Source organism: Dreissena polymorpha, chromosome 8, assembly GCF_020536995.1.
Source record: "Dreissena polymorpha isolate Duluth1 chromosome 8, UMN_Dpol_1.0, whole genome shotgun sequence".
Taxonomy (NCBI): domain Eukaryota; kingdom Metazoa; phylum Mollusca; class Bivalvia; order Myida; family Dreissenidae; genus Dreissena; species Dreissena polymorpha.
Window position 1 is genome coordinate 14,155,956 of NC_068362.1, and position 21,858 is coordinate 14,177,813.

Sequence of the window (21,858 nt, forward strand, 5' to 3'; positions counted from 1 at the left end):
AATATAAAACATACAAGCATTTTTGGATACGACCCTCTACTGTAAATTAGTTTTTAACAACTAATTTAATCAAACCATTGAAATAAGTTAAACTTTTGAAGTATGTACGTATGCAAGTATGTTCGCATATGCGGGTTTTCCGATATCAGCTGTGCTTTGTAAAAGGGGTTTTTATGCATGTGCGTAAAGTGTCGTCCCATATTAGCCTGTGCAGTCCGTAGAAGAGACTTACTTTAAACAGGAAATATCATACAAGCGGAAAGTGTCGTCCCTTATTAGACTGTGCGGGCTGCACAGGCTAATCTTGGACGACACTTTACGCACATGCATTTAACCCTTTTTACACAGAGCACGGCCAATATTTATTCCTGTCGCGTCGGCGGCTTCGTTTTCGTGAGCCAAGAATGTGTCCCGGCAATCTTAAATTTACTAACTACCGGCACTTACGAAAGTTGGTACCAATTTGAAATTATAACTGCACTGTACAGCTATTACTCTTTACACCAGGTCGGACCATAAAGACCTCATGAGGGGGCCGGTAGGACCTGAAAATAAACTCTGATTTAAAAAAAAATACTCTTTACAGAAGTCGGATCAATTTAGATGCGTTGTTGTGCTGTGTGTCAGCTGGATATCCCCACATATCCGTACGCTGGCCACCAACTAAACTCACATGCGTCGAAAATGCGAATAGACTCCGCGTTTTCTAGGTGAGAAGAGAATCGTGTGCATTAACAACTGCGCTAATCGTTAGTTTTAGTTCACACATTCTCTTAAAATACGAAGATTAAAACCACTCAACATATTGCTCCGTTCTGACTTATTTCGAATATGAACATTATATATATATATATATAACCATGGTGAGAAGGTTTCATCAGCAAACATGTTTTTTCAAACAGGGAATTCGGCATGTACACAAATTGTGGCAAAGAATGTTGTTGTTGGGGCGAAACGCGTATGAGGTTTGTTGATATTTTTGCTTATCATATTTGGGACACATTTTTGGCGTAGCTGAAAAGCCCAATATGTGTTGACATTTAATGACCTTTATAAGCCTCCAAGTAAATGTTGGGGAAAATCCAGTTGATCCGACCTAATAATTCTGAAGATTGCATTGGTTTTTTAAAGAGAATTCCACCGAAACGTAAGCTACGCATCGTTTTCGAGATTACTGGAAAAATTAGCAATAAATCAGGCCTATCTTTCAACATGGCTTACATTTATTGACTGTTTATGTTTCACGTTTACAATTGTAACACTCTTTGTTCATTGCAGGTAGTTATGTTTCCTTTATAATAAATGAAGTTATATATACATATATATCGATTCCTTTTTTAATTACGGCAATGTCAGTGTTTATAAAATATCGTCGAATACCCAAATACGCTTTGCCGTTTCCATAGTTACACTCTAACGCGATAAATGCATTAGATGATTAATCCAAACTGGTTTACCGATGATGGTGTTTGAGATGCCGATCATTTCGTGTTCGGTAGGCAATGATTACCTATTGCCTCTGGCAGATGTATTGGTGTTCTTGTTCTAAAAATAGCACAGTAGCAGTATATTTGCTTCACACGCAGTAAGCACTTTCAAGTTAAGATCAGGCCCGTATCCAGGCCAGGGGCCCTGGGGCCCGCCCCCCCACCCCAGCTGGCTGACGAATTAGGATTTTTTTAAATGGTCCTACTGTAAATGTTTTTCTCGTGAAAGGGCCCACAGTACACTCTCAATTCATAAGAGCGGATGTGTTTTATTGTCCCTGATAAACAAGGGGATAAGCGTTAATAATCTCGCCTGTGGAGATAAGCCCAAAGGCAATGTTTTCTTATCGCCTTGTACACAATCCCCAATCAGTCAATTACCCCTTGTGATTCTGCATGCTTTATTTATCCATGGTTGATGTAACACGTGTTTTGATTGACCAAGTTAAAAGGAGCAGTGAATGGAAGCAACTGATACAAGAGGCCGGGCGTTAGTCGGACAATTGCTGACGTTAATAATTTGTTTAAAACAAATAATGTTGAAAGCAAGGCCAATTACTTCACCAAAAAACAATGGACGGAATGAAACTCATACTTCATCTATTAGTCATGTTGGTAGACTCACACACCGATATCAGGTCGATATCTTGAAGCGTTTTGAAAAAAGTCCGAAAAATTAAATGCTGGACGGACAGACGAACGGACAGTCCGACTGCTACCGATATCGGACCGATATGAAATGTTTGCTGGGACTTTATGATACATCTTTTACTAAAGGTTTTTTATTTGCAAAGTTTGCTTTGCTTTTTCATCAAACATCATACATTACTGAAATCTAAAGCTTTAAACATTTAATATTCATGTAATCATTAAAATTCCTCCTCGGTTGTCCCCCCCCCCCTCCAGTTAAAAATTCCTGCGTACGGCCCTGAAGATACTGAATTGTTTACTTCTTATACACATTATTCAATTCTAAATAAATTAACACGATAATTCACTCGACTGTTTTATTATAAATTTCATTGTCATTGTCCTCTTTGTAAATAACGTCCGATTGAATTGCCCCACAGACTAAATTAAGACATCTGGCTTTCGTAACAACCTATCATTGAATCGATACACATACAACACGTATCATAACAACGCGACGCACTGACCAAAAATGTCAAATAATAAATTAGACGCGTCTCCAAGTAGATGTGATTTAAGCTAATACAGGTTTGTAACGTACGCGAATATTTGACTCAAACTGCGACATATACAAGGTCCCTGACTCAAATTTAATATGTATCATTTGGTACATACACACTACACTGTTTTCACTTAATAAACTTAATTAATAAATCAAAGATGGTATATACAATATCGAAAACATACTGTATATAACGATGCTTATAAATATATTAATTATGCTCTCATATATACCAATGGTTTCATGAGCTTGAACTTGGTGTATTGCGTGCTATCCTTTAAAGGGGCCTTTTCACAGATTTTGGCATATTTTGAAGTTTGTCATTTAATGCTCTATATTGATAAATGTAAACATTACATTTTAAAAGCTCCAGTAAAAAATCAAAAATAAAATTTTAAAAAGGAAAAAATAGTTGCCCGCAACAGGGCTCGAACCAGTGACCCCGGAATCCTGAAGTAAAAACGAATTAGCCAACTGAGCTATGCTGCCAAGCATACATAAGTTGCGTATTTTATACGTTATATAAGCAATCTTCGTAGTTTAACAAATTTAAACGACAACAACAGAACTCTCCAAATTATTCAATCGTTTCGCGTTGCAACGCTTAATAATATTTAGGTTTTTAAATCGTCAAAAGATGCATATAATGGCTATATTAGACCATGGCAAATGTAAAGTAATACTGTTTCCTCACAAATATCATAAATAAACCGAAAATTTGCGATTCTGAAACAACTTTTTTCAATTTTGTCAACTTACCAAACCGTGAAAAGATCCCTTTAACATACAATTAAAAGTATCTTTATTCAAACTCAATTTATCAGTCTTGTGAGTATTAGAATTATTGCACACCACATATTTTAATGATGTTGCTTGTTTTATTCAGGGACCTATACAAACACATTCAATGTTTTTGTATAGGCCCCTGTTTTATTTAACAAAGAGGTTGTTGTTGATGTTTTTTTGCTGCTGCTGATGATGATGACATTGCACATCATGATGTTGCTTTTGATGTCCCATTAGTTGATACTGGATGCTGCTACTTATGCTCTACTGGTGATGATGATGATAATGAATGTGATTACTGGCGCTGCTTCTGCTTCTGCTTCTGCTTCTGCTGCTGCTGCTGCTGCTGCTGCTGCTGATGATGATGATGATGATGACGATGATGATGATGATAATGATGATGATGATAATGATGATGATGACGATGACGATGATGATGATGATGATGATGATGATGATGATGATGATGATGATGATGATGATGATGATGATGATGATGACGATGACGATGATGATGATGATGATGATGATGATGATGATGATGATGATGATGACGATGATGATGATGATGATGATGATGATGATGATGATGATGATGATGATGATGATGATGATGATGATGATGATGATGATGATACTAGTGGTGTACTGGATTTTCGTTTAGAAGAGACTTCCTTAAAACAACAAAAAACGGAAAATTGTCGTTCCTGAATAGCCTACTCGGACTGCACAGGCTAATGTGGGACGACACCACACACATGCATTAAGCCCAGTTTTCCCACGACGAGGCTCAATTAATCAATCCGGAGCGATACATATCCTTGCACAAGAATATTGCACTGCCCCTTTAAGATGCGACCACGTCAAGATAGGCGGACCCCACGCCGAGACACTGTAATTATGCATCTGTTGTTATGGTTTCACAGAATCATTGATCACATGAAACAACATAGATCTTATAAATCGGATAACTATTTATTGACTTTGTTAGGATTTTACTTTCTTATTCTGGAATCTGAAAATCTAATGGGGGCGATGTAAGGTTGTGTGATTGAATATCGGCAACATCTGTGATTTAACAACAATGTAGGCTGTAGCGCAAAAGCTGTTACCAGCAGACCGGTGGTTACATGGGATAACACCAGCAGCACCAGTGTGTAAATCGCGAAACTCTTATTACCGAGTCAAGCTATGATGCCGCTGTGGTGTTAGGAACATCAGGTAAATATATGTGAATGCGTATTTATTGGTGTTTGACTATGCACTTTAATGTTGTTTTAACTCTGTTGTTTTGATTTTTTAAATGTCGTTTATGATAATGATGACGATAAGGAAAAAGTTGGATTTAAATGTTATGCTGGTGCTGCTGTTGCTGATTATGATAATAAAAGTGATGATTTTGATAGTTAGCCACTCATAATGATGAAGCTTATCATTATTATTATTATTAGTAGTAGTAGTAGTAGTGTTTTCCCTGCAGCAATGATACTAATGAAGTAGGCGTAGTTTGGATCGATACTGCGATAGTGTTTATTTATAGATCTTTGCACCCATTGATCTATATTTACCGGATTGGACGTCACGTGACTTTCAGTGTGACATGAACGTACAAAATGGCGGAAGTACAGATAGCCGCCTATGTCAGTTTAGCGTTTGCAAAAACAAACAAATACAATGCCTTTTCGCGCGATTGCTTTATTAAAGAAAGGAAAGTTGCTATGCAGCCTATGGACCGATGTTCACATGTAAGTTAGTTTTATATGATTACCTTAGGGCTATTATCAATTAGTGGCATCAATTATTGCACTTGTGCTTTCATAATTTATTCATCTTCTAGACTTAAGTTCTATATGCATATATTTAAGTCTTAAGGGCTTAAGGTGTAAGGTTTTGCACCTTTTTTATCACTGTTGATAGGATTTTCCTGAGTGGATTGAGTAGCTCGGGAAACCTATCAATCTATTTCTTTTTACCCCCCCCCCCCCCTCCCCACGCATGGCCATTATGTATCAGTAATGATCATAGCCATTATTATAAAAGAAGAAGAAGAAGTATACTTAGTACTGCTCAACAAAGCAAATTGGCTTACTGCCATATTGTGACTGAAATACTTTCTAAATGGCCAAAAACCCAACTTAATAAAAAAGACAATAATATTAAAGATAGACCTTTAAATATTTATCAAATACATGGCACTGTATCGCATTAAGGTCACTTCCAACAGCCTTGCAGTTTGGCTTGCTCTTTAGGGATGTGGTTAGAGTGTCTTACTACCACTCTGGAGGTCGCAGGTTCAGGAGCTCTGGATTCTTCACTCTAGCACCTTTATAGCTTATAGATTTTTTACACACAAAATATATGTTGAAATATTAAATAATCAGCACTAATAAATATTTAATTCAAAATATGTTTAATGTAGTCAGTAAAATAAAGAGACATCATTATAAAATTAGATTCTCAAATATCGATTTCCAATGTGATTTGTTTTACAGATGCCAATGTATTTGAGCTGTTCGAGAAACCTACCATGGCAGTGACTTTAAGCTGTATTGGTGAGATTTTGCATTCAGCATAATCCTCTCTGACGGCGAATGGAAATTGGAGTGAACTGAAAAGGTTATCATGGTATGGTTGTTTAAAATAGGAATAAAACTTAATTATGAATATCTTAAAGGGACCTTTTCACAGATTTTGGAATGTATTGAAGTTTGTCATTAAATTCTTTATATTGATAAATGTAAAAATTGGATCTAAAAAGCTCCATTAAAAAAAACAAGAATACAATTTAAAAAAGAAAAAACACCCTCGGTCATCCGTGGTTATACACTCAGTGGGATATTTTATGCTTTATATACGCAGTCCTCGTAGAATCACAAAATATAAAGACAAAAAAAGAACTCTCCAAATTATTCAATCTATTTGCATTTTGACGTTTGATAGTTTTCAGCTTTTTAAATTGTCAAAAGATGCAGATAATGGATATTTTAGAGCAGGGTAAATGTTCAGTATTGCTGTTTCCTCACAAATATCATAATTACAACGAAAAGTTGGGAATCTGAAACATTTTTTTTTTAATTGTCAATTTACAAAAACGTGAAAAGGCCCCTTTAATCCATACTATTGTTCATGTTTTGAGTATGCAAAGGCTATCAACACAATCTTATTTTCTTGAAATAAAACCTTTTTTGCAATATTTCTTCTTATAGGTATTTAGTTTTTTTCCCATTTAACAAATGAGACTGAGTCCCTTTGGACTGGGACAAATTGCATCTTAGACAAAAAAATATTTTGCTTAGAAATAATTAAAAATTGAGAAATGATTGTGATTTTACATTTAAAAATTTAGGCAGTCATTTCGGAAAAAAAATATTTTTAACATTGGGACTAAAAAAAACAACGCTGATATGTTTATATTTGACTGGTTACAACATATATTAGAAAACCTTTATCTTGATTTTCTTGCATCTTACACAGTAAAACCACTTATATTTTATTTGTCAAGTAATACATCAACTCAGTTCACCCACTGAAAGAGTTGTCAGACTCTTAAATTCTTACAAAGAATGCTTTTACTGGGAATAAAGTATTTGTGCATTTCAATTCTTAATTGCAAAAAAAAAAATCTTCCACAAAATATATATGAGCCTCACTAAGCAAAAAGGGGGGTTTAATGCATGTGTGAAAAGTTTTGTCCCAGATTAACCATGTGCAGTCTCCAGAGGCTAATCAGGGACAACACTTTCCGCTGTTATGGTATTTTTTATAAAAGAGAAAATCTGTTTATCGAAATCCAGTTTAGGCGAAAAGTGTCGTCCCTGATCGGCCTATGCAGACTGCACATGCTAATCTGGGACAACACTTTACACACAGGCATTTAATCCCCTTTTTGCAGAGCCAGGCTCATATCATATTGTAGACTGCTTCTATATGGTTATTTTCCATATCCTTACTTTCAAAATCTCCACAAACTGGTATATACCTGGCAGTAATTGTTTTATCATTTTTTTGTTTGTTTATTTTGCAGTTCTTGGTGCAATTGCCTTCAAACGGAATAGACAGTTCGACCGAAGAAGTACGCACTACCCTGGCGCCAGTCAATTTTCCTGGACCATAAGAACATTTATTACTGCTAGAATCTAAGAAGAGTTTTGAGTTTCTGACAAACTTTAATAACTTTTCGAACCACAATAAATAGTGTCTGACCTTGGCCTGTATTCACCAACCCATTCTTAGACTTAAGAATAAAGCATAGACTGAGACAAAAATAGTAAACATCGAACTTATAAATATATTCATGCTGCCACTGGTGATCATGTCATGCTGCCACTGATGATCATGTCATGCTGTCACTGGTGATCATGTCATGCTGCCACTGGTGATCATGTCATGCTGTCACTGGTGATCATGTCATGCTGTCACTGGTGATCATGTCATGCTGCCACAGGTGATCATGTCATGCTGCCACAGGTGATCATGTCATGCTGCCACTGGTGGTCATGTCATGCTGTCACTGGTGATCATGTCATGCTGCCACTGGTGGTCATGTCATGCTGTCACTGGTGATCATGTCATGCTGCCACTGGTGATCATGTCATGCTGCCACTAGTGATCATGTCATGCTGCCACTGGTGATCATGTCATGCTGCCACAGGTGATCATGTCATGCTGCCACTGGTGGTCATGTCATGCTGTCACTGGTGATCATGTCATGCTGTCACTGGTGATCATGTCATGCTGCCACTGGTGATCATGTCATGCTGTCACTGGTGATCATGTCATGCTGTCACTTGTGATCATGTCATGCTGCCACTGGTGATCATGTCATGCTGCCACTGGTGATCATGTCATGCTGCCACAGGTGATCATGTCATGCTGCCACTGGTGATCATGTCATGCGGCCATTGGTGATCATGTCATGATGTCACTGGTGATCATGTCATGCTGCCACTGGTGATCATGTCATGCTACCACTGGTGATCATGTCATGATGCCACTGGTGATCATGTCATGCTGTCACTGGTGATCATGTCATGCTGCCACTGGTGATCATGTCATGATGCCACTGGTGATCATGTCATGCTGTCACTGGTGATCATGTCATGCTGTCACTGGTGATCATGTCATGATGCCACTGGTGATCATGTCATTCTGTCACTGGTGATCATGTCAAGCTGCCACTGGTGGTCATGTCATGCTGCCACTGGTGATCATGTCATGCTGTCGCTGGTGATCATGTCATTAACAAAATGTGCTAAATGAAGAATCAAACACATAGAGGTGGTTTCTTCAAAGTTTGACTCAAAATGAAAGCAATTGTTTATATTCTTTACAAGAAATTTTATCCTTGGTATAACTTACTTAATATAAGTCAAAGAAATGTCTAGTGACTAAGGGTCCAGATAAATTCCGATTATTAACGTATTTCCTAAATAGATGGCCAACATACTATGTGCATTAAACAACTAGAGGTAAATGATCCAGCACTTGTTGTTAACTTTGTCAATTTGTATAGATTCCCATATTTGAACATTCATGGGTAAATATCTACCAGCAGGGAGCTATTTTTCATTTCCACTTCTCAACAAAAAGACTATGGCTATCTCTCAAAATTATGGAAATGCAAAGATCTTGGTTCAAAAACTTTGATTGACAATACTGTTTTGTTAACCCTTTCAGTGCGGGAACCGAATTTTGAAGGTCTTTGCAAACAGTTTGGATCCAGATGAGACGCCACATACCGTGGCGTCTCATCAGGATCCAAACTGTTTGCTATTCGGATAGTATTCTTTGAAAAAAAATCGAAGAAAATGCTAATTTTAGAAATTCAGCAGACGACATTTTAGCAGAAGACAAATTACCCAGCATGCAAAGGGTTAAACAATTCTTGGATTTAGGAACTTATTTTACAATGGCAACAAACTGTTCCACCTTTTCTCACTTTTTAGCATCAATGGGAAACTACATCTTTCCCTAGTTTTCCCTGTTGTAATTTGTTCATGCAAATGAATTTATAAAAGAAAAAATATTATTTAAATTAAGATAACATTTTGTTCACTCAATGTTTATAATTATTCTAAAATAGCAGTTTCATATCGAACACAATGAATTAAAGATTGTTTAGTTTTCAAATAGATGCCTTTCCATAAGACTGTACCACAGTTCCTTCCTTTGATACGGAATCACAATTCCTGTTCCTGTTGCCACTTAATGGATTAAATTTTGCTGTATAAAATGTGCATTGTTCCATGAAGAATTATGAAAATTCGGAACATGTACACATATAAATATATTAATTCTTATCATTAATTTGTTCTTTTTTTATGCCCCTGAAGGAGGGCATATAGTGATAGCATTGTCCGTCCGTCTGTCTGTTTAGGTTTCGAAGAATGCTCATAACTTCTATGTCGATTCAAATGTAACCATCATATTCGGTATGCATGTGTATATCGACAAGGCCTTTCCATAGGCACACAAATTTTGACCCCTTTGACCTTGACCTTAAACTTAGGGTCGGCGTTTAGGTTTCGAAATCTGTGTTTAGGTTTCGAAAAATGCTCATAACTTTTATCAAAACTTTTATCGGGGGCATACGTTATCCTATGGAGACGGCTTTTGATTTATTGAAAATGAATCATTAAATAAACCGCGTAGACTGTATACCAAATCCTTATTTTAATTATCATAACAACTGTCAATAAGAGTTGTAATTCCATCTTTACAAAAGTCTAATATTGCATTTCAACAAAATGATATTTATTTGCATTCAATAAATAATAATAAAAGAAATGTTCTTTTAAGTCTGTTATTTTCTTTTGCTCAAAGCAAGACACTTTTCTTGATCATCATTTATATTCATTTGAGTCGTATTCTGAGAAAAATGGGCATAATGAATGTGCGTAAAGTGTTGTCCCAGATAAGCCTGTGCTACAGGCTAATCAGGGACGACACTTTCCGCCTAAATTGGATTTTTGCTTAGAAGAGACTTCATTTAATCGAAAAATGTCATAAAAGCGGAAAGTGTCGTCCCCGATTAGCCTGTGCGAACTGCACAGGCTAATCTGGGATGACATTTTACGCACAAACATTATGCCCAGTTTTCTCAGAACGCGACTCAAATGATGAACAAGCATACGCTCATACGCTACCACATTACCACGCAGGCTTTCGAGATTGTTTGGACTTTATTTCGGCAAAGCACAAGGAAAAGCTTTACAAACACGTAACAAACGCGCTTTATGTTTCCGATTTCGAATAATGATACTCGTGTTTCTATTCACGATTAGTATTTTGCTTATTAACCAGGTTTTCCGAAGGAAAAAACTGGTTTTTAAATTGGCGAATGCGGGCGGGCTGGCTGGCTGGCGGGCTGGCTGGCTGGCGGGCTGGCGGAATAAGCTTGTCCGGGCCATAACTATGTCGTTCATTGTCAGATTTTAAAATCATTTGGCACATTTGTTCACCATCATTGGACGGTGTGTCGCGCGAAATAATTACGTCGATATCTCCAAGGTCAAGGTCACACTTTGAGTTCAAAGGTCAAAAATGGCCATAAATGAGCTTGTCCGAGCCATAACTATGTCGTTCATCGTCAGATTTTAAAATCATTTGGCACATTTGTTCACCATCATTGGACGGTGTGTCGCGCGAAATAATTACGTCGATATCTCCAAGGTCAAGGTCACACTTTGAGTTCAAAGGTCAAAAATGGCCATAAATGAGCTTGTCCTGGCCATAACTATGTCATTCATTGTGAGATTTTAAAATCATTTGGCACATTTGTTCACCATCATGGGACGGTGTGTCCCACGAAAGAATCACGTCAATATCTCCAATGTCAAGGTCGCCACGACTAAAAATAGATTTAAAAAAAAAAAAAAAACTTACAAAGGGGGTTAATTTTTTTTGGTCATTTCAAAAGGTCAGTTTGAGTTTTCTCCCTTTATTAGATTTTTTTTTCACAATGAAAACCTGGTTTTGTGACAATTTAGTCCCTTGTTTTAAAATATGCATCTATGAAAGTTCTTAGCTTACCTTAGCTCGTGTGCTCAAGATGAGTTCTTGTGACCACCCATGCCTAGCATGTTTGGTGTGCTTTACCGGTATCAACTTTTAGCTTGTCACTACCATAGAGATCAAATGGTTTACAGCCAATTAGGCTGATACCGATTCTGTGTTACGTGCGTAAAAAAAAAACTAGATCCCGAGTTCAGTTCTAAGTGATACATCGTTATTAGAGGCCACATTAATGAACCAAGGTAGGAATATTGATGTGAGCAATATCGAGGCCGAGATAGAATGGTGGACAGTGCGTCCATAAACTAGGTAACCAGATAAAGTCTTAGTATACAAAAACTTTGTTACCACTCTAGAGGCCACATGTTTGTCTAAATCTTGAAATTTGGTCAAATTCTTGTTTTACAATTTCTAGACCGAGTTTGGATTTGAGTCACGAACGCCCGAAAAGAGGGTCGAATTTTTGAAAATAAAAAGAACCCGGGACCTAAAAAGCAAAAGATAACTCGCTGCATGTGCATAACGCAGACTTTTAACTCTGTCTTATGGTTGAAACACACGTTTTACTGGGTAATACACGATTTTGCTCATTTTTCCAAGAAAAGCTTTACAAACCTGACCGCCAAATGACGTAACGTTACTGTATGATATCACTTCATGTACATGTATACATGTTTTTATTATATACCTGTTTAATGCTTTTAACAAAATACAGGTTGTATCAATCGTTGAAATAAAAATCCCGTATTACGCTACTGCAGTACTCGCTGTTTCCAATTCCGTATTACCATACTAGCCGGCCTACTTCGACCCATTTAATGACGTCACATTATACGCACCGAAAATAGAAATATTTTATATTAATTTACGAAATATTTTACGTAGTACATCGTGTGACGTCATTTCTGTGACAAAACACAATAGTTTTATCTAAACTCTGTAAGGACATGTAGGACGTGGTGTTTTTTTAGCAGTAAACTATGTGTTTAAAACGTATTTTGGAGTGTGTGTTTAGCATGCATAAATGTATATTTCGATAGGAATACAATAAAATAGTGTGATTTAAACTAAGTTTCGATAAAGAAATGGGAGATATATCGTTTCAACGTTCATCGTCATCGGATTAAAGTTGTCAACTTAATTGCTATAAAAATTGGATTAACGATGGCAATAAGGTAAGCGTGTCGGAAACCTGTGTTTTCCCGGTTCGAATGTTTACACGTTAATTTACATAAACTGTATTTATACGCGTCTTAAATAAACTATGGCGTACCGTTGTAGTCATTGTTTTGTCAGTTTTGTTAAAGTAAAAAATACATTTGTTAACTGTTTTCGTTAGTTGTTGTATATAATAAAAGGAATATTACGCTAGTCAATTGTTTCAAGAGTTTATACCACTCTCGTGGCGTGTGCTATTTCGCATCACACTCGAGGCTCCGCCTCTCGTGTGATACGTCATCACACAAGCCACTCGAGTGATACAAACTCTTGGAACAATTGACTAGCGTAATATTCCGTATATATTTAATCTTCCGATGAATGCTAGGTACGGCCGAACTATGTTTGATATCTTTTATTTTATTTTATTATTACAAATGCTTCACTTATTACGATTTCGATTTATGAATATCAATACATATATTGTTTTAACAGTTTTCTTTGTCGCATTGTTACTTTGCATGCTTGAATACTAGAATATGCCTTGTTTTAAAGTTGTCATTTTGTCAAACTTTGAACTAGCCCTTCAATAGAAGATTCAATAAGCCAAACCATACTGTTATGTTTTGCCAGTTATTCTTTTCGGCCATGTTAAAGAGGGTATGCACGATTTTGTCAAATATTTATGAATTTATCTAAAATGTGTATAAAAAAACTTATTATACATATAGAATACATGCATATTTCAATATAAATTAAAATAAAGATAAGAGGAACATGTGTCGAAAAATGCGAAATAAGTCAGATATTTAAGTCTGAAATCGAAAATGTCTGTACAGTCGAATTCGCAAGCATGTTATTATGTATATCATGCATGTACGATGTTACTCTAAATTAAGTCTTACGTATCATTTTAATTTCCTGCAGTACGGAATCCGGATAGTGCCATCTATATTAAGCCCCGCCCTTCTTTCATCAAGGACGACACCAGACACAAGAAGCTATACACGATATTTTGCGCAAAATGACTGTCGCGCAAAATATCGTGTGTCGCCGCGACTGTCGCGCAAAATATCGTGCGTCGCCGCGACTGTCGCGCAAAATATCGGGTATCGCTTCGTGAGTCTAGTGTCGCCCTTGATAAAAGAAGGGCGAGATTAAAGATGGCACTATCCGGATTCCGTACTGCAGCGATATCTATTCTTACGACACACGAACAATTACTCCGATCCTAATAAAAAGACGAATGCTTCGGTTATTGTAGGAAAATATTTACGAAATAATTATCTTCGTCACAATCGGCTCAGGACGCTTATTTGTCTATTTGCCTATTTTGTGTTATTGTAACATATTTGTATCAATATAGTACAATTTAAGACATATAAAAGTCGCGCATACTCTCTTTAACTAATGTCCTTTTAATATTAAAGGGGGAGACATTGAAAGGCAAACTATTTTGATAACATTGCTCATGTTATAGTTTGTCTCGTTTTTTCAGGTCATATTAACCAATGGGCAATTTAAAGGTTACACGTTGAGGAGAAAACAATGCTGATAAAATTGCTCGGGTGCCGTAGGTCCCTCCGGTCCGCTAGTACGTTGGCTGGGCTTATATGCGCCTTGCTAGTCCTCCTTTACACGTTGGATAAGGCGACATCCGGCCGATATATCAGGATTGCATTTGGAGGTGTTAAAGGTACCTTGAATATTTATTGATAATAAAGCTTTTCATATAACTCAAAAAACTTTGAAAAAAGTGAGAGAGAAATTCGCTTGTAGTGGTAGTAACATTTGGGCAATATATGTGGATTATTATTGCAGTTAGCAGTATAATTGCGTTATATACAATTGTGTTTCGTTTAGACCCCTTTAGTTTAGCTCCGTTGTATCGAAAGCCTAAGGCTTATTGAAACGCTATGATCAAGTCCGTTTTCTGGGAAGAACCAGTAATTTGTGTCTTTGGGGGAGACCTAAAGAACACTCTCACACAGGGTATCGAACCCATGACCTTCCGGAAGCTAAGCGTACACCATATCTACTACGCCACGGTGACCGAAAATAGCGTTTTACATAAAATAGCTGTATATTACTACTATTTGTTTTGTGAAACACGAATGCGAATTGTTTATTTCAGGCTGAAAGTCGCTGAGAATTCGCGGGTAATCGACTATGTAGTGTTATTACTTTTTTTCCGTGTTCACCAATAAGTCAGTTACATCGAGGCGGTGTTGTTGTTTTTCCGTGTTCACCAATAAGTCAGTTACATCGAGGCGGTGTTGTTGTTGTTTTTCCCGTCTCAAACAGTATTTCACTCACATCACGGCGACTCGTTAAACTCTTCACACTTTTCTGAATTAACAAATATTAAATGCGCACAAGTATGCATGTGCCTGAAAACTGCCGAACATGATTCAGTGGTAAGGGACGATTGCTGCTGAAGTAAATTATCACTACAAACAAATTCAATCTTAATTTAACAAGAACCAATGGTGTTTCTCTTTTTGTGCTTTATGACGCTTTGACGAAAATATTTGAGTGGTGGTGCGTTGGTCGAGTGGTTACACTCTGGTCTACCATTCCAGAGGTCCCCGGTTCAAATCCCGGCCGGGGCACTGGGCATTTCAGAAATGCTTCAAGTGTTTCCCACCCAACTAAAGATGTACTGGTATGAAACCCAGGTATCGCACCCGGATTCCTTGTATCCTAATAATGTCTCTTCTGTTTGCTGTCGCTTCAGCAAAACCAAAGGACCCCATTGGAAATAAGTGCTTGCACTTGCATGAGTTATCCTTGACCACAAGGTCAAAATAAATACATGTACATACAAAAAGATACATACATACAGCCGCGTTCTGGAAAAACGTTGTTCAATGCATGTGTGTAAATTCTCGTCCAAGATTAGCAACTTGTAGTCATAGATAGTGTTCGCTTTACTGGAATTTTTCGCTTAAAAGAATTCTTAACGATAATCCAGTTAAGGCGAAAAGTGTCGTCATTGGCAGGGGCGGATCCAGGATTTCTGGTTGGGGGGGGGGGTATTAAAAGATTAAAAGGTATCAAAAGCTTGGGGTCCAGGGGGCCGCTAGGGCCACTAGTAAGTGCAGTGCCAAAGCTCCACGATTTTAGTGATTTTGAAGGCTTTAACAACCACTTTTTGAGCATGTCACGCCCTATGTACTTTCATCAAAGTACCTTCTTATAATGCCAAAAACGTGCATAGCTTATACGTTATACAGATGGATATAGCCGAAAATATTAGCGATTGTCTGTGATGAGTGGGAAATGGTGTGTACGAAAAAGAAGGAAAATGAGTTTAAATAGGTGATTTCGATCTAGTTAAGTGTGAAACATCAAATGTATTGACTTTACTTTGGCGATTTTAGGGGGTCCACCGCGTCCGCCCCTCCCCCTGGATCCGCCTTTGACTGGTTCGCCTGTGCGGCCTATACAGGTCAATCTGGGACGACACTTTACGCACGTGCATTCACCCCCTTTACCCCAAAACGCGGCTCATTTTGTTTTCGATTTATTCTCCAGAGACAGGGTTCTCTCGCCCAGTGGAAGAATACGTCAGTCATCTTTTGAAGACTGACCCAAGAACTGCAGGTAACGTTTTAGTCGACAGGGCCCAATGTTATCAAATTTCTAAGACACACTTAAGTTACGACAGTTGTTCAATGATCTTACGGCACATGTGATTTAACTCGTTATCATTACGACTATATTTCAACAAACTCATGCCACAGTTAACTCATTAATGTATTCTCTTCATTTCAACGTATTTTCAAGGTAGAGGTACTTTCATGATTTGTCGGGCAAAACACAATGTTATGTCCCCCAGTCTATACTAGTTGTTTGTTTGTTGATTTGTTTGTTGGTTTGTTTGCGTCAAACTTTAACATTGGTCATATTTTTTGCAATATTGAAGAAATCAACATGATATTTGGCATGCATGTGTATCTTATTGAACTGCACATTTTGAGTGGTGAAAGGTCAAGGTCATCCTTCAAGGTCAAAGGTCAAATATGTGGGGGGGGGGGGGAGGGGACATAGTGTTTCACAATCACATCTTGTTTTTTTTTTCGTATTTTGGGCTTGCATAAATTTATTTGCCGAAACACAGAAGGGTCAGCGTTATTTAACATTACTTGCGGTAAATTAAGCCTTTGTCTACCGCAAGGCAAGTAATTAATTGCATGTTAGAATGACTACAGTTTTTATTTAAGTAAATTATGAGAAGAAGAACGTGTATTTGACCCAAATCTATTTCGTTTGTAAGGAATCGACTGAATTATTCTTATAATCGAAAGAAATTAGAGCGAATAGAATATATAGTTAACTGTGCAAATATATCTAGCGTGTGTAAAGAGATCATACGATCAATGATAACCAAAGCGTTCCGAAATTACAGGCTTTTTTGTTTTGAGTTGTTGTTTGTTGTTGTTGTATTAAGTGTTTGTTGTGCGATATTTTACAAATCTTTGTTATGTCTTCACAGAGTTTGTCGATACGTCTGAAGCCGACGCTCTTTTCGACAAAGTCCGAATTCTGTGCCTCATCCTCACGACAGAAGCTAACCTTCATACACGCGCACGCGCAGTGAACGCCACGTGGGCACGACGTTGCAATAGCCACTACTTCGTTTTACAGACACGTGACGAAAAAGATGACGTCATCATGACGCCGTACAACGATACAAGGAACAACCTCATTTACAAAGTTCGTCACGCGATGATCCACGCCTACACGAATCTTATGGGCACATTTGATTGGGTGTTAAAGGCCGACGACGATACCTACGTCATACTGGAGAACCTTCGCTTTTTGTTGAGTAATTATGATAAAGACAAACCCGGTTACCTGGGTTACCATTTCAACATGTACGTTGAAAACCACGGGTACATGAGTGGCGGAGCTGGCTACGTCATGAGTGTCGCTGCTTTACGGCAAATGGTCGATTCTGGATTAAACAATGACGCATGCGCACTGACTAAAACGTATTTAATAGCGGAAGTGAGCGAAGACTTTGAGATCGGGAAGTGTTTAAAAATAGCCGGTGTTCCGATTTTAAGTTCTATGGATGTTTTGGGGCGGGAGACATTTCACCCATATCCATTTGAACAATATTTGTTGGACTTTCTGCCCGAATATTTATACGACTGGTCGAATACTCGACCTCAGAGGGTAAGTGGGGCTGAAAACACTCACATTGTAATTCCTTAGTCTTATTCCAAAATATTGGTCTTTATTCTATCTTTTCCAGAGGTCAATTCCGGAAACATTTAAGCAATAAATTCTAAGTGTTATTTTCTGAAGCATGCAACACCACATATATACTTGAAACATTGCCGAATGCTTACTTATTAAAAAACAACATGTTATAGCTATACCAATAATAACTTTAATTACTTACATGCTAGTGCATGGATTTGCATTTGTTTAATATTCTTAAAAGATCATATGTCAAAATTATAAAGATACATGGGATATATTTTTTGGTTTCGTTAGATCACGAATACATCCTATTTAGCGTTCAAACATATTACTATTATACCATTACGTAGGCTCTTTGCCATCCGATGATGGGAAACTCGTGAATATTGCTGGGCCAACCGGTTTAAACCCCCAATGCGTGCATTGACCGTTCCAAGGCGGTGACCCCAGCTTTATTCTTATATGTGTTTATTTTGTTTTGTTTTGTGCTGATTTGTCCAAATTTGGCAATTGCTCACTTGCCTTAAATAAAGGACTAATTAATTGTATATAATGAGAATGCAATACAGCTCCAGCAGCTGGAGTTGCACCACTTTATATAATTACTTGTTATTCAAGAAAAATTACGCTTTCTTTTATGATCACTATACCAATATTGACCAATGGAATTATTTAAACTATATTTTCTCATTCAAGGGATACAACTGTTGCAGTCCATTCTCCATAAGTTTTCATTACATGAAGCCCGAAACCATGCTTATGATGGACCATTTGCTGTATCGAATCCATATACACGGCCGTAATACCGCGGGGAACCCGGCCGGAAAATCTATTTTTAGACTGGAACGCGTGGAAAACATGCGCAAACCGAAGGTTGTAATTGACAAAATTGCGTGAGGAAAATATCTCTAACTAATTTGAATCAGTCGTCAAGATGTCGAATGGTGGCCTCGTAGTTTCGAGGTCATTGGTTCGCATTTCGGAATTTCGTCTAGACCACTGAAATAGTTCTGACACCAACATAGAATTCACTCACCTCTCCCCACCCATATGCATAGAGGAATATTTGTGCAGGAAAATAAGCCGATGTGGCGCGGCTGTATTCTGCCCCAAGAGTGGACGGGCGACACAGTGATCAATAATCAAGTGATCAGCGAAAAAATATGAACGTCTGCAGAAGAACATAGCAAATGTAGCGTTTTAGTAAATCATCATGTATCCCTCCGCGGTCTATTTCTAAAGGGATTGTTTTCCCCACTGGTATAAAGCAACACTTTAGCAACCGCAGACATGCCATTGTGTTGTAATGTTCTTATAACTTGTGTGCTTATGCATCATTATAATGCATTTCCTCGGAACTTGAAATGTGAACTTTGGTGAAGCGTTTACTATGTTATGTTTGTTATGTCCCCCGGATTGATAGATCGGGGGTATATTGTTCTTGGCCTGTCTTTCATTCTTTATTTCTGTCTTTTCTGTCTGGCATTCTGTCCCAAAACTGTAACCTTACAGTAAAGTTTTGCAATAACTTTTGAACATAGCAACTTGATATTTGGCATGCATGTGTATCTTGAAAGGTCAAGGTCAAGGTCATCCTTCAAGGTCAAAGGTAAACAAAAGCGGCGCATTAGGGGGCATTGTGTTTCTGACAAACATATCTCTTTTTTTATATTGAAACGCTAATTTTTGATGGTGTTTGCATTTAGGCAAGATATTTTCTTAGAAATAACTTAAAATGTGTTTTCTATTTCAATATTTTGGAAGTGAACATGTTGAACTTGCACAGTCTTAAATAAGAGAAAATCACACAAAAATACACGAAAATTTGCCGTTTTATAATTGGACGGTATGGAAATGTGATATACCGGAATCTCGCCTATAATTTCAGCCGTTGCATTAAGTTGTAGAAGTTATTACCCCCGAGTGTTGTGATAGTTTTGTAAAGTTATCATTCAGTTCAAAATATGTTCTAAACCGAATGAAGATGAATCATCTGTAAATGCTTAAATTGTCTGCATAACATACATCTCACTGATCAAAACCATAGATTATATGATTTAACATTCATGATATGTAACTAGTTGTGATTCCAATAATAGTATCTTAAAGCCAATACTTGGCAAATGCAGCAATCAATTTGGTTATATGCTTTGTACAAATAGTGTGTTTATTTGTTTCAGTTTTCGTTTACAGAAAACTTATCAATTAACTATAGGTTTGTTTATTGATAGATCATTGCATAATTGTAGAAAATCTGCTTGTATATACGAAATAATTGTGATGCGGTGGTATTTTTAATAGCTCACTTGAGCACAGTCAGCTCATAGTGAGCTTTTGTGATCGCCTTTTGTCCAGCGTGCGGCGCCAATATTTGAATTGTTTACACTCTAGAGGCCACATTTATTGTCCGATCTAGATTAAATTTGATCAGAAGATTTGTGACAATGATATATCAATGATATGATATCTTAGACGAGTTCGAAAAATGTCCCGGTTGGTTGAAAAACACGGCCGCCAAGGGGCGGGGCATTTGTCCTTACATGGCTATAGTTTAACCTTGTTGACACTCTATAGGCCACATGTATGGCCCGATCAACATGAAACTTGGTCAAAAGATTTTTTCCAATGATATCATGAACGAGTTCGAAAATGGTTCCGGGTGCCTGAAAAACATTTCCACCAGGGGGGCGGGCAATTTTTCCTTAAATGGCTATATATGGCTATATATAAACCTTGTTAACACCCTAGAGGCATCATTTATTGTCCGATCATCATGAAACTTGGTCAAAAGATTTGTCCCAATGATATCTTGACTTCGAAAATATTTACGGTTGGCCGCCATGATGCGGGGAAGTTTTCCTTATATGACTATATATGGCTATAGCAAAGCCTTGTTAACACTCTAAGAGGTTTTTAGCTCACCTGAGCACAACGTGCTAATTTTGAGCTATTGAGATACCGTTATGTCAGTCGTTCGTCTTAGCGTGCGTTCTTTTATCCTTTTCCTCTTAAATCTCTGGGAGGAATTCGACGAAACTTCACAATAATGTGCCTTGCGTGAATTGATATGAAAATTGTTAATTTCTCTCCGGTTGGTTGAATAGTGTGATCTCGGGGTCCAAAAAGTGGTTTCAAAATTGAAAACTTAAAAAACATCTGCTCTTAAACCGCATAGCCCATTGTAGTTTTTAATTAGAATTTAACATCGTATTGTTGTCATCTACAAGTTTTGTTATTATGCGCGTACAGCCCAAACTGGCCTTGCACCGTATTCACCCGTTTTACATAGACCTGTTGAGGAAAAACATGTGCAAATCTTCTGGTATGAAATCTCAAAGAACCACGCTTTCATATTTAGTACGCAGGGTCATCTAGAGACACTCTACAATAATTATTCAAATTATGTTCTGGGGTCAAAACTGACCTCGCCCATTGGGGGGGGGGGGGGCGGCGGGGGCACCAGCTTAACATGGTCTTCTATAGAGAAACACGTTTAAAAACGGTCCTATTTGAACGCTCCAGGCCCATGGCTTTCATATCACCCCGTTGGTTAAAAAAAGTGCCACGTGCCTTCTAATTTCAATATCACATGGTACTTTTTTGCACCAAGGGGTGATATTTGGTTTGTAGATAATGTAGAGCTTTCATACAATGCTTGTTCGAGTTCAGCCCTTGGGATGAAAAGTGGCCTCGCCCGGGCGTCACCAGTTTTTCATTGACTTATATTGGGAAAATGTTTTAAAAGGATGTATTCTAAAGTCGCAAAGTCCTTGGCTCTCATATGGGATAAGCAAGATCCTCTACACAATTTTATCAAATCATGGCATTGGGTTCAATGGTGACCACGCCACTGGGGTTACATTTTAATCGTTACGTATAGAAATATGACTTTATTAGACATCTCTGCAGCCACTTGTCCTAACAATAAAACATCTCTGCAACAAATTGGCCCGACAACAGAGCTTGTATTCTGTGTATATAGCATCAGAAAGTGGTCCTCTACATTGT

The 21,858-nt window shown here is 37.6% G+C and overlaps 1 protein-coding gene across 6 annotated transcripts in view; it reads left to right on the top strand.

Moving 5' to 3' along the window:
* The window catches only part of LOC127842690 (glycoprotein-N-acetylgalactosamine 3-beta-galactosyltransferase 1-like), a 39,891-nt gene extending 18,602 nt beyond the window's left edge, over positions 1-21,289 (top strand). For 5 of the 6 annotated variants that reach the window (XM_052372330.1, XM_052372331.1, XM_052372332.1 and 2 more), the window contains 4 exons: positions 14,135-14,332; positions 16,174-16,242; positions 17,135-17,820; positions 18,547-21,289. In XM_052372330.1, coding sequence (XP_052228290.1) covers positions 14,185-14,332; positions 16,174-16,242; positions 17,135-17,820; positions 18,547-18,747 — 1,104 coding nt within the window. In that variant the 5' untranslated portion in view covers positions 14,135-14,184 and the 3' untranslated portion in view covers positions 18,748-21,289. Of the gene's footprint in view, positions 1-4,209; positions 4,687-14,134; positions 14,333-16,173; positions 16,243-17,134; positions 17,821-18,546 lie in introns of those variants that run through there. The other variant, XM_052372333.1, reaches the window with a different exon arrangement.
* The last annotated feature ends 569 nt before the right edge of the window (positions 21,290-21,858 follow it).